General features: G+C 49.1%; 1 protein-coding gene across 3 annotated transcripts in view; it reads left to right on the top strand.

The window, feature by feature from the left end:
- Window positions 1–682: 682 nt before the first annotated feature.
- Window positions 683–20024, top strand: part of KIRREL2 (kirre like nephrin family adhesion molecule 2) — a 60314-nt gene continuing 40972 nt past the window's right edge. For 2 of the 3 annotated variants that reach the window (XM_083512292.1, XM_083512293.1), the window contains exon 1: window positions 683–1303. In XM_083512292.1, coding sequence (XP_083368418.1) covers window positions 1234–1303 — 70 coding nt within the window. In that variant the 5' untranslated portion in view covers window positions 683–1233. The remainder of the gene's footprint in view (window positions 1304–20024) is intronic. The other variant, XM_083512291.1, reaches the window with a different exon arrangement.

Below are 20024 nucleotides of genomic sequence, written 5' to 3'. Positions count from 1 at the left end.
CTTTCCCACCCCAGGGCCTTGCTGTTCAGCCCCCGCTATTTCTCGCCTTTCTCTTTCCCTGCAAAGCGGGTCAGCAGATCATCCCACCAGCACCCCCACCACAAATAAATAATGCAACTTCCACACTTTTCAACATAGAAGCCCAGAACAGGCAAAATATCAGAGGGGAGATTGGATTTCAACGAAATAAAAAAAAATACCTTTTTCCAGGGTAGGGGAGAGAAACCAGGAAAACAAATACTTTCCCCACCACCACCCCAGAGAAAAATGCAATTTAACGAGGTTCTATATGGAAGGAGTTTGGAATATGAGAAGGCACCACTGCATCCTTCCTGGGACTATCGGATGCTGGCATTCTCAAGATCCTTTTAAATATTAAAAAAGGACAATTAGCAACACACACACAGCCTTTAATTTAACACTCTGTATATGATGTGCCCCATTGTGATACACGATGCGTTGGACGAGGTGCGTTTGCTAGCGTGGGGCACACCCTTCCGCAGGCAGCAGCTGCCTCCTCCCCCTCACACTCCCCACCGCACCCACTAAGCTCGGACCTTTTCACCCACGGGGGTGGGTGGGGAGAGGAGGGGGCGATGCCCGAGCTGGTTCACCCGTGCCCGCCCGCCCGCGAGCGAGCGAACCAGCAAGCCAGCCACCGCTAGCCAGCGAGCGGTTTCTGAATGCGAGCGTGTGATATATATATTTTTTTCTTAATGAGTGCAGCTTCCCAGGCAGCCAATCCGGAGCCGCGGTGGGCGTGGCCATGCTCTACCCTTGCTGAATGAGCAGGAGCTCCCTGGAGGTGGACGGCTACAGTGTGGAAGTAGCTGGGGAGCTGGCGAGTCCTGCAGGAGGGGCAGGAGAGCTCGAGGAAGGCAGGAAGGAAGAAGGGAGAAAGTGGTCCGGTCCTTCCCCGCTTTCCTTTCCTTTTTTATTTTAAGGAGATGAGCTTCGGGATTTTCCTTGCAACTTCAAAAATCCCTCCTCCTCCCCCAACATCCTCCACTTTTGCTTTAAACCATCCCAGTCCCAGACACCAAGGTCACGGTAGACGCCCCCTCTCTTAAAAGCAGGAAAGAACCCGCAACTGTTGGAATCCTCGAGACCCGGGTCAGCCTCGCTGAGGAATTCGAAGGCGGACACGGGAGAAGGGCGGTCGTGTGAAAGGGAGGCTCCTGCAGTGAGACCCATCCCCGCTGAAGCGCCCATTCCCACCAGCACCCACCCTCGATGCCACCCACCATGAGGACGGCGCTCCTGCTGACCTGGACCGTATCCCTGAGTTACTTTGCAGACCCAGGTATGAACTGCAACTGCTTTATATTTTGTCAAACTTCCTTCTGATGGAGACGGGAGGGGTGTGTGTGAGGGGGGAGGAATCTCCCAGTTTGCCAGCCTTAAGGGGACCCCCCCCCAAAAAAAAGCCACCCCACCCACTGACGCCAAACTTAAGACTTAAAAAAAAAATTGAACGGGTCCAACTCTTTCACGAAAGATACCAGGCTATATATTATTAGGATTGGGACCTGGCTGAGAGTGCAGGGAGGTTGCTCTGTTTCTGGCTACAAGGGGGGGGGGGCAAGGAGCAGTGCCTCAGGACACCTGGGTTCTATTCCTGACTCTGGGGTCGATCATGAGGCTTAATGGTTTGAGCAGAGGAACGGAGGCGGCCGGCTGGGACCTTCCTTGAGGAATGGGTTGGGACTCGGAACTGCTGGGGCGGGTGTTTTTTCTTTCCTGGGGTGGGTGGGGGGCTCATCCGGACTGTGCCAATGATTCTTGAGTACGCATGTATGTATGACCTTGAGGAGAAGTCGCCTTTGTACCACTGCCGTTGCCGCTCCCTGTTATCTGCGGGGGTGAACTTAAGTAAATAACCTCTGGTGCAGCCAGCAACGAAGTGAGTGGGTCCTTCCCCCCTTCTATGGGGAGGGGTATTACCCCCCCACACACACACACACCCTCGTTAAAATCACGCGTTGCAGTTTCATCTCATGGAGGGATTTTTTATTTTTTTTGCGCGTGGGGTGTATGTGTGTGAATAATTATTCTAATTTTTCCCTGTGGGAACGGGAGGGCTACCATCGCCCTGCCTGATTCCCTGAAGTGCTCTTCTCCGCGGGGGCGTGCTTGGGGTTAGGGTTGATCTTTGAGTTCCCTTCCACCCGCAGACTCCCTCTCGTGGTTAACCTTGAACGGCTAAATCTCAAGCCAGCTCGGTTCGCACGCCGACCAGCGCCCCCCTCCCACCCACTCCCCCTTCCCTCCCCCACAGTGCTGCAACCCCAGCACCCACACCTCGTTGTCATTCAGGTGCGGCTTTATTATTTAGCAAGCATACGCGATCAGTCTTGAAGGGGGCGGGGGGAGAGGAGGAAGAGGAGCGCGGAACCTCTGAACTCCCCCCTCCCCTTCTGAATCTGGGTAAGCCTCGCCTGGCACTGGTGTGCTTCTCCCCATCCCGCAACACCTTTACTTTTAATATGATTTAATTTCTCCCCCTCCCCTTGCTGTCTTGTAATTTCTACCAGAGGTTCAGGATTTTGGGGGGGGGGTGTTTCAGGAGGCCTGGCAAGTTCAATGCTAACCCTTCTCTGTACAGAAGTAAGTCCTATTGAGTTCATTGGACGCTTGCGCCCAGGTAAGCGGAATTTAGGATAAATTCCAGAAATACCAAACTGTTGTTGTGGATGCGTAAGTGGAAGCTTGGGAGGGGGGCTCTCTGCAGATGCCCAGAGTTGTGCCTCTCGCCTCTCACCTCCCTCAACTGGCATTGGTGTCAAGGGAAAGAGTTCTGTGATTGAGTCATGTAGGGAATGTTGGAAGGTGGTTGGCTGGTTAACCTGCCAATCAGCTTCAGTCTCTGGTTATGAGATTTCTTTGCCTAGATTTGGGGTCAGCCCCTCAATAGGCTGCACCCCCTACATGCCCAGGAGCAGGCCTAGCTGGAGACTCCATATGCATCATATACATTTAAAGCAATCCCCCCCCCCAAAAAAAAAAAGAATTTTGGGAATTGTAGTTTTTAAAGTCCTGTGAATTGTAGCTCTGGATGAGTAAACTACAGCTGCCAGTGGGTGGTGGAAATGTGCTTTAAATGTATGGTGTTTAGGCAGCCTATGGCACGTTGGGGCCTGAGGCGAGGGGGGCGGAATCCAAAGAGCACTCTCCTCTCCACACCCTGTCCCCATTGGCAGGTAGCGCCATGCGCTGGGAAAGTTTGCCTGTGCAACCCCCCCCCCCTGGAAAGAAGCAGGACCTGCATGTTAAGAGATAGCGTGGTTCCATCTCAGTGGGGTTTGTGCGGTGCAGCGGACAGGCCTGGTGGATTGTGGGTCAGGCATCTGCCTGTGTTCTGCTGTGCCTCCTTTAAGGGCATCATATACACACACACACACACACACACACACACACACCCCTCTCCCCTTGGCCTGCTGCAACATGGGAAGCCTGCCTCCAAGCAGGGCACCCCAGGGTCATCCTGGCAGTGGGTCACTGGGAGGAGCCACCTGGACCAGTGGGCAGCTGTGGTTGCACCTCCTCCAATGTAGAAATGAAATCCTGTGAAATGGCTCTGCTGTTCGGCCAGGAGGAGCTCTCCTCCAGTCGCAGTGCAGTGATGGGGGAAGGTGCACCTGCTGAACTTCTCCCTGACAGCTCTTAAAGGCACAGGAGCCGTTTCATTTGGAGAGGGCCAGAAGCTGCCTTATGCAGAATTGCACCAATGGTCTGCCTATAAGCTCAGTATGGTCCATACCAACCCCGGCAGCGCCTCTCCAGGGTTTCGGTCAGCGGCCTCTCCCAGTCCTAGCTGGAGATGCTGAGGACTGAACCCAGGGCCTTGTGAGTACAAAGCAAAAATGGGACTCTACCACCAATGCAAGGAGTTGAATGTGTCTTCCTTTGGGCCTGGCAACCCTCCGGAGTTGGCCGGGTTCTCTTGGCTCATCTGCTGTCAGATGCCTTCAGTGGCAGCGATGGGAGTGCAGGGCAGGGTTTGGGGGTGTCAGGGATGTGTGGGTTGCGGAGGTGTCGAGGGGATAAGTGAGTTCACACTTGCACGCCTGGCTTAGCCTCTGCCCCCTGGCTACAAGTTCCCTTTGCAGTAACACTAATGATTCCTGAGTGGTTGTGGCGCTCTTTTCCCCCCATGGCGCCTGCTCTTCGCTGGCGTTGAATCAACCTCTGCACAAGGGTGGGGAGGGAGCCGGGGACGGGGGGGGGGGCAGTGTCTAATGATGATGTGTCTTGAGCCAGCAGCCAGAGGCAGCAGCCGGAACATGGGAGACTAAGATGCAGGGCGGGGGAGTTTAAGGACAGAAACAGGATTTCAAACGGTCGCGTTAGGGCAGCTGAACACTTCTCCCTAGAAAAAAAATTTCCCTGTGGCACTAATGCATGGGGTGGAAAGTTAACAGCCACCACAGTCCTTGCACTGTGATTTATGATGGGGAACCTGTGGGCATCCCCTGATGCCGTACTACAACTCCCAACACCCCCTGACCATTGGCCATACAGGCTGTGGGCCAATGCATATAAGCAGCTGGGGGATACTGACTCCATGCACAAGATGGTCTCACCGGTGGTGCTGGAGAACATCAGCCTATTGTAACTGGGGCCTTCAACATCCAAGCCAAGGCTCTCTTATCTGGGCTGCCTCAGGAGGACTCCGTGGCTGCCATCTTGGGGACCCTGTAGGCATCCAGATGTTGAGCAGATGATCATTGGTTATGCTGACTGGAGCTGATGGGAGGTGGAGTTCAGCAACAGCTGGAAGGCCACAGCTTCCTCCTCAGCTCTTTACCAACAGAATTTGGTTCAGTTACCTTTTTAAAAATAAATAAAAGCACACCCCTACTGTTCCTATCTTCATTTCCCACAACAGGTTCGCTGTTTGCAGGAGACTGAGGAAGCAACCTGCAAAGTAGGTTGTTGTCTGTGACGGCGTGTGCAGTGATGCACTTAATTTCCAAGGAGCTGCAACACTTTTCGTTTCCCCCCACTCATTCTCTGACATTGCAACGTCCTCATAATCTCCGACTTTTTTTCCCAGAGCTGGGACCTCTCTTTAACATGGATCTCCAACACGGAACCCCTTTCTAGGTCTGATGTCCTCCTTTGCCACATTTTTTCTCCCCCCTTAACCTCTTTCACCTTCTCTAAAGGCAAAAGTCCCTCAGTCGCTTCCCACACAGCCCCGGATAAAACAAAGGCTCCATCACTGACACAACCCAGTATACCATGGATGGTCATGTTGGACTACAACTCCCATCAGCCCTGACTGTCAGCCCTGCTGGCTGGGGTTGATGGGCGTTGGAGTACAATGACCTCTGGAGAGCGGCACATGAGCTAACCCGCATCACACCATTTGAAGGCTATTGGTCTTTGTCAATGTTTGTTGGTTTGTCCCATACTTCCTGCTTTCATCAAGGACCTACCACACATCTGGACCAACAATAAGTACTACATTTGGCAAAGGATCCTAAGAAATGTTTGGAGGAAATCTTGTTTTCAGCCCAGGGACCGCTTTCCTCAGAGGCAACCTTTCAGGGGCCACTTGGCCGAGGTGGGCACTCAAAGGAAGACACAGAGCAAGGCTGGTCAGGGGTGTGGCCTTGAGTGGGTGGGTGTGGCTTTGAAGGGCAAAGGGGCGTGGCCTGAGGAATAGCCCCGTATGTGGCCTTGAGGATGACGTTTGAGCTTCCCCTTCTCTATTTCATAGTGTACTTTTTCGTCAGTGGGGTAACAATGGGTTGGTGAGATCAGGTTCAAGGGGGGCACCAAAAACGCAACTCTCCACTCTGCTTGGGAGTGGCTAGGAGCCCACCCACCTGTTTGCACACTCTCCTTGCCAAGGGTTCAAGGGACAGGCAGGCGATGCCCATACAGCTCCTTGCCAAGGGCACAAGGGAGCCTAGGTACGCCTCTGCTCTTGGTTCCCATAAGGACCTGGCTAAGGCTTTGCAGTTGTGACCTCCACGCTCCCCTTCATTGTAGGGGAAGGTCTGTGGTTGCGGAGACTGTGCCTTTTGCAGGAGCTGCTTTTCTCTCCATCAAGGAACCCCTGGCAAGCTGCTGTGGAACCCCAGAGTTCTTTGGAATATATTTTGAAAAGCACTGTTCTATTTTAGTAACATAGAATAAGGCAGACTCTTCCCCCCCGACACACACACACACTTTCCCTCTTTTTCTTTAGTTTAAACAAAGCTTTCAAAGAGCACACAATTCTCCACCAAGCCAAAGGTGTTCCGAGCTGGCAAAAAAAAAATGGTATTGTGCGTCCCTGTTCTGTCCTTGCTTTTTTTTAAAAAAAAAAAAGCATCTGATCTGAAATAGTCTTAATGAACCTGCTATTGTCAAACATTCACAGCTTCTGCCCAACTAAGGCTGCTTTTCTCTCTTCCCGCCCCCCCTCCCCTCCTTCTTCTGTGCTTCAGGGTTCTGTTTGGTGTTCCAGCAGCACAAATAAATAAATAAATGCATTTCCAGCTGGCTCCCAGAATTCTAGAAAAGGGGATAATTTTCCCTCTTAAACCTTCAAAAAAAAATATTTTTATTTAAAAAAAAAATCAAAATGCAGCCATCTCATTGAGAAGCTGTGTGACTGAAATTTGGCAGGAGCAAAAGCTGGCCTGGGGGATGTGCCTTCTGTTGTCTCTGTGGAAATCCACTCAAATTTGCAGTGATCTCAAGTTGGCAAAGTTGCAACGAGTGCATTTATCTGAATACTAATGCTGAGCCTTGCCTGTATTAAGTTATGCAAATGACTACCCCCTCCGCCTATCACTGACACAGAGCTGGGAGGTGGGGTGGGTGGGAGGAATGGCTGGTCGGCAGCCCCCAGCAGTGGTGGGGGTGGGGTGGGAGAGGAGGAGGAGGAGGAGGAAGAAGAAGAAGAGAAGGCTGCCTTGGTAAGGCTGACAAAACAATTATAACTGATGCATTGATCAACTAAAAATAAGCCTTGCCGTAATTCAAGGTGATCTTTAGAGTATCTCGGAGGAAACTTAACATGGTGCGGCTTCTTTCCCCCTCTCTGAGTGAAATGACAAATCGTTGAAGTGCTGGGAAACCTGCTTAGCCAGAGAGCTGCAGAGAGCGGGCAGGAGGGGTGGAGTGGGGGCCACGTGGTCGTCCACATGCCGTCAGATGCCAACTTCCGAACCATTGGGCATGCTGGCTTGAGCCAACAGGAATGGGAGGGCTTCTAGTTGGCCATATCCGGTATGCACAATGCATGCATATACAGTGGTACCTCGGGTTACACGCAGCCTTTCTCAACCTGTGGGGCCCCAGATGTTGTTGAACTACAACTCCCATCACCCCTAGCTAGCAAGGCCAGAGCTCAGGGATGATGAGAGTTGTAGTCCAACAACATCTGGGGACCCACAGGTTGAGAACCACTGGTACAGACTCTGCTAACCCAGAAATGGTACCTCGGGTTAAGAACTTTGCTTCAGGATGAGAACAGAAATTGTGCAGTGGCAGCAGGAGGCCCCATTAGCTAAAGTGGTGCTTCAGGTTAAGAACAGTTTCCGGTTAAGAACGGACCTCCGGAACGAATTAAGTACTTAACCTGAGGTACCACTGTACATATATTTGCATACATCAACCTTCTGCAGGTCAAAGGGGCAAAAATGCATAGTTAAATCCAGTCCTATGATCCACAGGAAAACACCAACGGCACTGTTCTTCAAGCCTTCGCCATTTCACCAGGCGCTGTCTGGAATCATTCAAGCCAGTCTTCTTAACCCTATGGGGTTAAGTGTGCTCTTATACTTTTTAAAAAAAAGTGATTTTCCCCACGAGGCTGAATCCGTAACTCGTTACCTGTTTCCACACTTGCACAAGACGGGTTACGGGAGTTGGAAAATGGACACCGTCCTGTCCATAGTTGTTTGGGCCATACGAACTGAACAAATGCACTGAATGATGGGTTGCATCTAGAGCCCATGTGCTTAACAAGAGAGAGAGAGAGAGACTTCTATGCTCATGTGTTCTTTGCTGTGGAGTGCTATTTGCTTTGATCACTTTGCATCTGTCCTGGGTTCATGTTGCAAAATTAAGTATTTCATGCGTGTATGGACCACCACATATAGAAAAGTGTTAATAAGTTAAGTTTGGCACGGCACCAGGCAATTTGTCCCTGGCTGTTGGTGACCCAGCCGCTTAGGGGGAATCACTAGCAGTTCTCGTCTTGCCCCCAGCACACCAAGAAACTTGAGTATTGACAAATTATGCTTTGCAGGAGCTTTGTGCTGGCTGGCACAGCTTGAGTTCTCCCATTTTGCTTCTCTGTTGGTTCAAGCAGGTAAAAAAAGCTACAGGTATGTGAGGGTTAGCGCAGGGCTGGGTGTTTGTGACACCTGGCCCTCCAAATGCTCTTAGACTCCATATCCCATCAGCCCTAGGCCAAAGGTCAGGGATGATGGAAGTTGGAGTACAACAATAGGTTTTCCGGCCCTGAGCTAGCATCACATTCCATCCAAAACCCGGGACTGTGGTTTGTTTTGCTAGCCAGCCTTGAACCAACGTTTGCTGGCTTTACTGGTCATAGTTTGTCAGGGCAAAATGCGAAGGTTTGCCCTTTTGCAGTGCCTTTATGGAGTAAGGGATAAAAGTGGGAGCCTTGAGCCTCATGCACCAGCCCATAGATGAGCAGTTCTCAACCTGTGGGTCCCCAGATGTTGTTGGACTACAACTCTCATCATCCCTGAGCTCTGGCCTTGCTAGCTAGGGGTGATAGGAGTTGTAGTTCAACAACATCTGGGGACCCACAGGTTGAGAAAGGCTGCCATAGATCATGCGCATTGTGTAAACCAGGGTTTCTCAAACGTGGATCCCCAGCTGTTTTTCGACTACAACTCTCATCATCTCTAGCTAGCAGGACCAGTGATCAGGGATGTTGGGAATTGTAGTCCCCAAACAGCTGGAGACGCAAGTTTGGGAAACCCTGATGTGAGCCAAGCTAGTTAGCTGGACAGTGTGTCCAAACACAGCCAGTGCTTGGCTGTGGATCCCCACTGCGCCTTTCCCCAAACATTGGTGTTTTCTATGGATTATTCTGTTTACAGATTTTGGTTTGTGTCCACCAGCCTGTTGCATTGGCACAAACTGGGGCGGGGGGGTGACGGGGAGGAGGAGAAGAGTCTATAGATTTGAAAAAAGGACGCATGAAAACAAATGAACAGCTCAGTCCCATAATGAATGGGGCATAAAAGTGCCTATCTCTCCATCTCCTGTAAATACTGGCATGCTTTGTGGATGTGAGGCTGCTTACACTGTATGAAGTGGCAGTTGCTATTAAACAAAATAAAGCTCTTATTTTCTCGCGTCTCATCTTCTGTCACGAAGTAATTGTCTGCTCCCTTAATTTCCTGCGGCAGTAAACATTTTGGATTGATTTTTCCTCCCTTTTTTTAACACGTCTGGAGAGATGCTTTAAGATAGCCATTGATTATTACCAGTGAAAATTGTTGGAGGAAATAGGGAAAATTGAATTTTCTCGGGGAGAAAAGACACAGAAGCCTTCAAAAACTGCAGTTATTACATGCTTGATGGCCACTAGATAGATTGGCAGGCTCCCAAAGATTTTGTCACTGCTGAACATATTTCATGGGGAAGAGAGGATTCAAAGAGCCGTGTGACTCTTCTCCTGCAGTTATTGCTCCTTCCAGAGCCAGGACTTAACTTGATGTATTGGTTTCGCCCTAGAACCCGGGGGTTTTTGTGCTTTTTTACTGCCAGAGCCCAGCCCCAGAACACGTGGAGCTGTAGAATAATGGATGTATCTGCTGTAAAATGAGGACGCTGTTCTCAAGACATTGTTTTCTCCTTTTGCCATGGTGGGGCAGCGCTTTGGTTCACTGGTAGAGCATGCACCACGTATGCAGATGATCCAGATTCAATCCCCACCATCTCCACGTAGAACTGGGAGAGACTCTGGTCTGAAATCCTGGAGAGCCACCAACAGGGTAGACAATGCTGAGCTTGATGAACCAATTCTGTGACAAGCCAGTTCATCTGATGTTGAATTCAGGCTCCCATCAGCCCCATCCAGCATGAGCAATGGGTTAAGGTTGAAGGAGGCTGTAGTCTGGAAGACCACGTCATATCTGCAAGGGAACACAATGATCTGCCCCATAAGCTGGCTTCCATGGTGGTAGACAGCCTGGTGCCATCCAGATGTTGTGGACTACAACACTCGTTCTCCTGGGTTATTGGCCAGACTGGCTATGCCTCATGGGAGTTGCAGTCCACAACTGGAGGCCACCATGTCTGGCCACCCCAACATCCAATACAGTGGTACCTCGGGTTACATACACTTCAGGTTACATACGCTTCAGGTTACAGACACCGCTAACCCAGAAATAGTGCTTCAGGTTAAAAACTTTGCTTCAGGATGAGAACAGAAATTGTGCTCCGGCGGCGCGGCAGCAGCAGGAGGCCCCATTAGCTAAAGTGGTGCTTCAGGTTAAGAACAGATTCAGGTTAAGTACGGACCTCTGGAACGAATTAAGTACTTAACCCGAGGTACCACTGTACATTGCTCAGCTGTGGTTTGTTGCATGTTATGCACCTCAAGGCCCTTCGGACAGCTTGGACAAGAGCAGAATCAGCTTTTGTCCTTTTGTGCTTACACCCTCCGCTGGTAGTGGTACAATCCTCTCTCTTTTTTGGTGTGTCATAACGGGCATGAATCCAGAACAACCTGGGACTTGGCTGCCACTGTAAAAATCAGCGTTTTGATTCTGTATGTTCAGTAGCACTTGGCCCACATGCAGCTTTGGTTTCTAGACCTCATGGTTGTGGTATGAAGTTGGGAAATGTGCAGCTGGTGTTTGCTGAAGGCCTTGAAAACCAGAAGACTGAACTGGGTGGGGAACCCCAGAAACCCATCCCCCTATGGGCGTTGTTGTTGTTTAGTCGTGTCCAACTATTCGTGACCCCATGGACCAGAGCACGCCAGGCACTCCTGTCTTCCACTGCCTCCCGCAGTTTGGTCAAACTCATGCTGGTAGCTTCGAGAACACTGTCCAACCATCTCATCCTCTGTCGTCCCCTTCTCCTTGTGCCCTCCATCTTTCCCAACATCAGGGTCTTTTCCAGGGAGTCTTCTCTTCTCATGAGGTGTTCAAAGTATTGGAGCCTCAGCTTCAGGGTCTGTCCTTCCAGTGAGCACTCAGGGCTGATTTCCTTCCCTATGGGCATAGCCAAGATTTATTTGGGGGGGCAGGTATTGTTAGAGGCGGGCAGAACCGAGTTATCTGTGATACAAGTGGTCAATTAAGTATTTTTATTAATTTGCTTGATTGGGTGGGGCAGCTGCCCCCCTGGCTACGCCCATGCAGCATTGCACCCCCAAAATAGGTGGGTTTTTCGTTTTTCTTTAAAGGTAAGTGTAGCTTCAATGCATCCATAAATTAGGGCAATCTTTACAGGATGTTATCATGGCTCAATAAGCCAATAATCTATTAATGCCTGTGCATTCAGCTCCTTCTTTCCCCCCATTGCAGCACAATGAACCTAACCCAGGACCTTTTCTGGTTTGTCCTGAACTGGAAATGTGTGGTTACCAAATTCAGAACAAAGCAGGATATGAATCCATGGAGCTAGTTCCTTTACATCCTGTCTTTTTTTGAACAAACTTAGCAAACCCTTTTCAGTTAGAGTCTTCCTGATTTAATCACAGTTGATGCAAAGGTAAGAGAGCACAGGGGCTCTGTTGGGGAATAGGCTAGGTAATATTTCAGCCGACAAACCTGAGATATTGTCCATACTGCACAAAGTCTCCAGCTGTAACCGTATCGCTTCACAAACACTATCTCAAGTGCAAAAAAATGCGTACAAAAAAATGATGGCCGGGACGGATGGGAGCTGGGCTTCGACAACATCTGGAAGGCAGCAGGTTTGGGAAGGCTGCTTTTCTGTTATGGTAACCCTGGAGGAACAATATAAACTTTCAGAAGTGCCCATCTGTGATCTTCCAGTTGTGGTTGGACGACCATTGGCCTTGCTGCCTGAGGCTGATGGGGAGTGGAGTCTGGCAACATCTGGTGGGTCACAGGATTCCCGCCCCTGGTCTTCCTTGCTTCCCCTTCTGCCTGGAATTGCTTCCCCAAACACCTTTGTGATGCTGTTTCTCTCTTCCGCCTACCTTTCAAATCCTTCATCAAAGGCCAGCTTCTCTGGGACGAATTTAGCCCAGCTCCTTCCCTTAGTCCTCATCCCCTACAGCAGGGATAGCCTATGCAGTGTTCTCCAGATGCTACTGGCTTACAACTCCCATCATCCTTCAGCACTGGCCAGGCTGGCTGTGGCTGATGGGAGATGGAGTTCCGCAACTGTATTATATCATTTCCCACCCCACCTTTGCCTACTCTCCACCTGTTATGTACTGAGGTTCTCACCCTGGGCCAGCAGGGGGATACTGTATATAGTTTTCACTCAGGTCCACATATGCAAATAAGGAATTGAAAGTAACATTCAGTGACTGGATAGTTACAGAAAGTTGTTACTGTTGCCTTGTAGTTGAGCTCTATATAAGCAGGTTGGCTGAACCCTTCAGTTCAGTTCTGTTCTAGCCTGTGAATAAACAAGAGCTGTTTGAAGAATCGCTGTGTCGTCTGATATGTTCACCCACAACTTAACACCACCTTTCAGCAGTATCTGGAGGGTCAACACATTTGCTGCCCCCCTGCATTATGACAACGTGGCTCCCCTTTTTCAGCCGCAAAAATAAAATAATAATAATAATAACAACAATAAATTTATTATTTACACCCCGCCCATCTGGCTGGGTTCCCCAGCCACTCTGAGCAGCTGCCAACAGAATAAAAAAAAGAATAAAACATCACACATTAAAAATTTCCCTAAACAGGGCTGCCTTCAGATGTCTTCTAAAAGTCAGGTAGTTGTTTATTTCCTTGACATCTGATGGGAGGGTGTTCTGCAGGGTGGGCGCCACTACTGAGAAGGCCCTCTGCCTGGTTCCCTGTAACCTCCCTTCTTACAGTGAGGGAACTGCCAGAAGGCCCTCGGAGCTGGACCTCAGTTAAAACCCTTCTCCACAGAATAAAAACAAACAGACAAATGGAGCGTTGGATGCCACAATTTAGGGAGGAGGTTGCCAAGCTGGAACTTGTGCAGAGGAGGGCAACCAAGATGATCAAGGGTCTGGAAACCAAGCCTTATGAGGAATGGTTGAAGGAGGTGGGTTAGTTTGGCCTGGAAAAGAAGAGACTGAGAGGATACCCATTTTCAAATATCTCAAGGGCTGTCACATGGAAGAGGAAACAAGCTTGTTTTCTCTGCTCTGGAGGGGAGGACTCGGACCAATGGATTTAAGTTACAAGAAAGTAGATTCAGACTAAATACCAGAGCTCTTTGACAGTGAAACAGACTCCATCTGAAGGTGGTGGACTCTCCTCCTTTAGAGGTTTCTAAGCAGAGGTTGGATGGCCATCTCTCATGGATGCTTTAGCTGAGATTCCTGCATTGCAGGGGGTTGGACTAGGTGAATTCTATGATTCTCTATTCTGTTTCTGGATTTGTCATTTGTTCTGCATCTTATGTTCAGGTGGGAGTAGCGGTGCTTGCATTGCCAAAACAGTGCCATGCAAGAGGGAGGTATGGGCAGGCTTGTGGGGACCCCAAAATTTGTAGAAATATCCCCCAAATCAGAAAAAAATGACGGCTGGGGAAAAACACAAGGGGGAAACCCCAAAACAGACCAGTTGTAGACTGCATGTGTGCAGCGGCCACAGAATTCTGGCAGGGTCAGAGGGGGAATGGGATGGAATATCCTGGAGGGGGAATGTGGCTGGCTGGCTGGAACAGGATCACTCCGCACTGCAACACTTTGTTGCATGTCCTACTTGTAGGGATTCAGTCTGCCTCCCCAACACACCCAGCAGGCCCACGTTATCAAATGGCATTGGTGGTGCTGTCATGATTCGTGAAGCTACGTAACTCATTAAGACACTGTTGTCTGCCATATTTTTGAAGTGTATATCCTTTAAAGACCGGGTACATGAATCACGAGAGCCGCATTTAAAGTGCAGTGCTGGTTGCGCATGATCTGCGGAGGGAGCGCATCAGAATGTGCCAGATAATTCCCCAGGTGGTTAGTGACATCTATATGCAAATATAGATGGATGTACATCCTGCAATCTGTTACATGCCACTGCCTCTTGGCAAAGAAAAAAAGGAAAATCCTTCATATGCAAGGTAAAATGAAATGTGTCTATATCATCCCAATGCCTGAGACTTGTGGGGCAGACCATAGTGTTATCATAGGGTGAGGCTATGTAGGACACCATGGGGCTGCCAACATAAGAGATCTGGATCTAACTCATAGATCTCTTGAGTAATTTGCAGCAGATGAGCAAGATAATTGACTTCCTACTGTAATAACAAATAATAGGGGTCCCCCCCCCCTTCTAAACAAGGCAGCTGAGATGAAGAAAGCGTGGATTGTGGGGAAAACCAGGAGAAAACACGACTGACCTCTATTCTGGTACCCGAAACAAATTCCTGAGAATGTTCTCCAGGGGAATTCTGTTCCATAAACCTGAAGGTACATGTCTCACCACCACCCACTGCCAGCTGCTGTTTTCCACCTGGTTCCAGCTGGTGAATCTCTGGACTCCGGTGACAAATGAAGTAGATCACACAAGCCTGGTGTCTGCTTGCTCAAGTTACAGAAGACTCGCAGCCAAAATCTAGGCAGGGCCCGGGGAAGTGGTCCAGCAGGAAAAGGGCAAAGGTGACGATGTAAAGATGCAGGAATATGACAAACAACGAGGCTTTCCATGTTTTCTCTCTCACGTTTTGGGCAAATTTTCCGCTTTGGAAAAATGAGGATCTGGGGGAAGCACTGGGAAAGAGGAGTACCGTATATTCTCTCTTTCATATCACTGATCAAAAGCAACAGCTAGTATTTTGAAATAATATTGCCGCAAAACACCCAGGCCGAAGATTCAAATAGGCAGCAATATGGGACTGGTTCATGGTCTTGATATTGATTCTTCCTGGCCTCAGGCCCCAAGAATGGGCTTCCTGGAATGGATACTAGGCAACCTTAACTGCACGTGTTCAGAAGTCTCTGGGACAGCAAAGGAGCAGTGGAGGGATTGTGAAAAGACATGACAGGAGACTTGGCAGTGTTCCTGATCCACACTAGCTTTTGCCTTGAATGCAGCTCTCTTCCCACTTTCCACCTTGTGTGTCAAATGAGGGTGGCTGCTCGCACATTGCTGATAAAGACTAAATGCATCGCCAGAAAGACTGTTTTTGCATGCCATGTGCATTTGTTTGTTAATGTTAACTGCATCGATCTGCTAATTCATATGGATGGAGGCAAATTTAGAAATAACTACTATAATTTAAATCAGGGGTGGGGAACGTTTTTCGGTCTGAGTCACAGGCAGCCTTCTGGGGACCAGCCACTTGGTAGTTGTGAGCAGCAAAAGTGGGCAGAGCAATGGGTGCAAATGTTCTCCTTGTATGGTAGGCTAGTTTCTGCACATACTCATGTTCCCCTCTCTCTTCGTCTACCCAGGCAAGCAAGCGGCATTAGCAGAATCCGAGGAAACATTCCAGGCAAGCAAAAAAAATCAAGGGAGGTGCAAAGCAGGGTTAGCAAAAGGGTGTGGCCTGAGGAGAGTGGGGTGGTGGTCCAGGAAGACTCCTGGGGCCATATTTGGCCCCCAGGCCTAAGGTTCACAACTCCTGATTTAAATAGAAATATGGCACATCTTACCCAAGTGGGGAGGAAGAAGTGACCTGTGCAGTCTGCTGTCCTACACATTTTGCTGTCCTGGTGTTTCAAGGTCTCTGCTTTCTCACAGCTCAGTTGGTTCGAGCATGGTGCTGATAATGCTAAGGTTGCAAGTTCGATCCCCGTATGGGGCAGCTGCATATTCCTGCATTGCAAGAGGTTGGACTAGATGACCCTCAGGGTCCCTTCCAACTCTACAGTTCTATTATTATTCTTGCCGTTATTCATCTTTCAACCAGACTTCAGCTAGACAGCCCTTCAGATAGGCATGGGAAACCTTTAGGCTGCCAAACATTGCTGAACTACAACTCCCATCATCCCAGGCCGTTGGCTACGTTTGCAAGGACTGATGGGAGTTGTAGTTCGGCAACCTCTGGAGGGCCAACGGTTCCCCACTCCTGAAATAGAGGGTTGTCCCTCTGTAAAGCAGGGCTGATGGCCAACTGACTTCCAAAAGCTTTGGGGAAAGCCCTAGCAATGTTGAAGAAGTGTTAGGGTGAGGCTGCTGCCTGTCTCTTTCCCTCTCTCCACCCCGCCAGCTCAAGATCACCTTTCTCCAGAACACTAACCAGACACAAAAGCCCTTAAATTTGGCATGTGGCTCTGCGCTAATCTACTCAGGAGTCCCTTATCGGGCCTCACAGCCACTTAGGCATTTCCAAGAAGGAGACGGCGCAGCCGACTTGCACTTTGTCACATCTTGAACACTTGTTGTAGCAGAAAGGGGAGAAGGTGAAAGAATTGGCAGGAGCTGCACCAAATGAATTGTCTGCCTCTCTCTCTTTCCTTTTGGGTTTCTTTTTGGGGGGGGGGATGTCTGCTGGGTAGGACTGGTGGGGGATGCCTGGGCAGCAGTTTCATGGTTCCCCAACCCAACCAGCCACCAGTGAGAAATGAAATTGCATTTTAAAGTTATGCACAGAAAGGAGAAGCTTTGGTGGAAAACTCGTGGCAGAGTGCATTGTTCTGGTTGTGCTTTCATCACTTTTGAGTCCACCAAGGCATTGGGTGGCTGTCCATCCTTTTATTCTACAAATGATATCTCTGGTAGGTTGCATCCTGCTCCTTTTCAGGGTGTGCTTGTCTCCTAGGGAAAAAACTACAGCATCCTCTGCGGGGCTTCTCTGTAAGGGCAGGAAGCTGGGAAAGCAACCTATTGTACACCTGACTGCTGCTGGTCATGGTTTTTTTAAATTGAATGTAAAAGAAATCATTCTGGAAAGGTCTCTTTTAAAAAAAGAAAAGAAAAGAAAAGATAAAAGGGAAGACTCCCCTTAAAGACAAGATCAGCAGATGCACCTGTTTCAGGCACAATGGCTGCCAGCCTCCATTCTTGAATTCAAGCCCAGAGGAAGATATGAGAACACAATGGGGTGAAATTTGATTCAGTGCGAACCTCCCCGATTTGTACTTTCTGAAACAATAGATGAGCTGAAACGCAGCTACGCTTTGAAGTCCACGCCTCTCCAAAATTTGCAACGCAGTTCTTCAGCCAAGCAATGAGTACAAAAATGCATATACGTGAGACCAAATATGCATAAAAATACATATATTAGTGGTAAATGCCTAAAAACGTGGTGGGGGGATATGGATAAATTTGGCATTAAAATGATGGTGAATTTTCTGGGGGGCTTTTAAATAAAAATCAGAAACGGATGTGGAAATGACAAGAACTGAACCTGAGACTGGGAAAATGAGAAACCGAGAGAAGTTGAAAATGGCAGATTCTCCCATCCATCCTCCTCCTATGAGGTTTTTCCATATTGGGAAGCAGCTGCAGTTTAGGAAGCTGCGGAGCACAAGGCAAATGTTTAATGGAAAGAAAAGTACACCACACCAACCAAAGCGATAAAGGGCGTTCAAAACCTTATTGGCTGTGAATGAGGAAGCAGCAGCAGAAGCCTCTTTCACAGGAGCAGAAAACCTCCAAGTAGTTGGAAGAACGGTTTTGACACAGCTCATGCAAAGGAACAGAAGTATCCAGTACGGAGCACTAGTTCATAGGGAAGAAAGTGGTCTGCTGCAGAGGACATCCAAACAGTGTTCTGGAGCTCTTTACACCATTCTTGGGGCCAACCTCAACAAATGTGTCATAAGTCACAGAGCTCATCTGCACTCGCTTGCCCTGACACTTCCCTCCGGGAAAACCCAATTTTTACTGCAAATGTCAAGTGGGTTTTCTCCCGGTTGATGTTTGCTCTAATTTAGCTCTAAAGAGCAGGTTTTCCTGGGGAAAGTGGAGCAGCAAAGGCAAAACTTAACAGACCCTCCAGGTGTCCTTATTTTCCAGGGACAGTCCTAGATTTACAGAAGCCATTCTGCTTTCTGATTGATCCTAGAATGTCCCGCTTTTCCTTGTTGTTGTTGTTTAGTCGTTTAGTTGTGTCCGTCTCTTTGTGACCCCATGGATCAGAGCACGCCAGGCACTCCTGTCTTCCACTGCCTCCCGCAGTTTGGTCAGACTCATGCTGGTAGCTTCGAAAACACTATCCAACCATCTCGTCCTCTGTCGTCCCCTTCTCCTTGTGCCCTCCATCTTTCCCAACATCAGGGTCTTTTCCAGGGAGTCTTCTCTTCTCATGAGGTGGCCAAAGTATTGGAGCCTCAGCTTCACGATCTGTCCTTCCAGTGAGCACTCAGGGCTGATTTCCTTAAGAATGGAGAGGTTTGATCTTCTTGCAGTCCATGGGACTCTCAAGAGTCTTCTCCAGCACCATAATTCAAAAGCATCAATTCTTCGGCGATCAGCTTTTCCTTAGGACATCCCTATTTCCACCAGAGAAATGTTGGAGGGTTGTGAGTCAAGCTGAGAAACCACTCAGACCCATGCTTCCTTGGCATGAGACAAGCCCTTATGCAATCTTAAACACACGGTTATTATTAATATAGGACATCAGGGATGGAGAACCTGTTTCTCTCCAAATGTTGCTGGGCTCCAACTCACATCCACTGCATCCTGCGTGGGCCACGACCACTGAAGAGGATAGAAGTTTTATTCCACCATCCTCTGGAGGGCCACAGGTTCCCCATCCCTGACACAAACACATAATGGGTGGTGTTTGCTGTGAGCCCTACTCAGAGTAGGCCCCTTCAAGTTAACAAACTTGACTAATTTAGGTAGGTTTGTTAATCTCAGCAGGTCTATTCTGAGTAGAACTTAGTTCTACTGCAACCCAGAATTCCTATTCTGGTTTTCAGATGAATATTATTTCCCAAAGGAGTTCGTATCAATAAAACAAAGTTCCAGACGAGAGCCATCTCCCTGCCTTCAGGCTTACGGACTAAAAAAAGACAGCCAGGGCAGGAGAGCGGAGGGAACAGGGACATCCGTTTTGACAATGCCAGGACAAAGTCGTGAGTTATAAACAGACATGCACATCCAGCTGTGGCCAGGCTAGTTTTGTCTTGCTTGGGCAGGGGTTGTGCAACTAACCCAGGAGCCCTTAGTCCCTGGGATGATGGCAGAGGCCAGAGTGTGCTTTCTTCCAGCTCTACAATCTGGGGGTTTTCCATTCAGATATATTTTAAAAGGAGATGCCCTGTTGGCTTACTAACACACTTGCTTCAGAAGTACAGGGCAGTTGATTGCATGGTCAAGGGATGTAGCAGGTGGAGAAGAGAACCATAGGATTGTAGAGTTGGAAGGGACCCTGAGCATCGTCTAGTCCAGTGTTTCCGAAACTTGGGTCTCCAGCTGTTTTCGGACTACAATTCCCATCATCCCTGACCACTGGTCTTGCTAGGGATGATGGGAGCTGTTGTCCCAAAACAACTGGAGACACAAGTTTGGGAAACACTGATCTGGTGCAACCCCTTGCAATGTGGGAATATGCAGCTATCCCATACCGGGATTGAACCTGCAACCTTGGCGTTATCAGCACCTGACTCTAACCAACTGAGCTATCCATCTGCAATAGCAGTGGAGGCTGGTCCATTAGGACAGATGAGGCCTTGCTCCACCAAAGATCATCTGCCCTCAGCTAGACCCCACCTGCCTGCCTTCTTACTTCTTACAGTACATCGCTTTCTCTAGCCTGAGGGCCTCCATCAGGCTATGGTTGGGGATGAAGGGAGCTGTCCAATGACATCTGGAAGGCAACAGGCCAGGGAAGGCTGTAAACAAGTTGGAGCATATGTCCTAAGGCAAGAATAGGCAGCCTATGTACCTCCAGAGGTTGCTGGATTTCTCCTCCATCAGTGCCAGCTAGTATGATCAATGATCAGGGATGATATGAGTTGT

This window comes from Podarcis liolepis (genome assembly GCF_965112155.1).
Source record: "Podarcis liolepis genome assembly, chromosome: 7".
NCBI classification, from domain to species: domain Eukaryota; kingdom Metazoa; phylum Chordata; class Lepidosauria; order Squamata; family Lacertidae; genus Podarcis; species Podarcis liolepis.
This window is presented reverse-complemented; position numbering and strand designations above follow the sequence as displayed.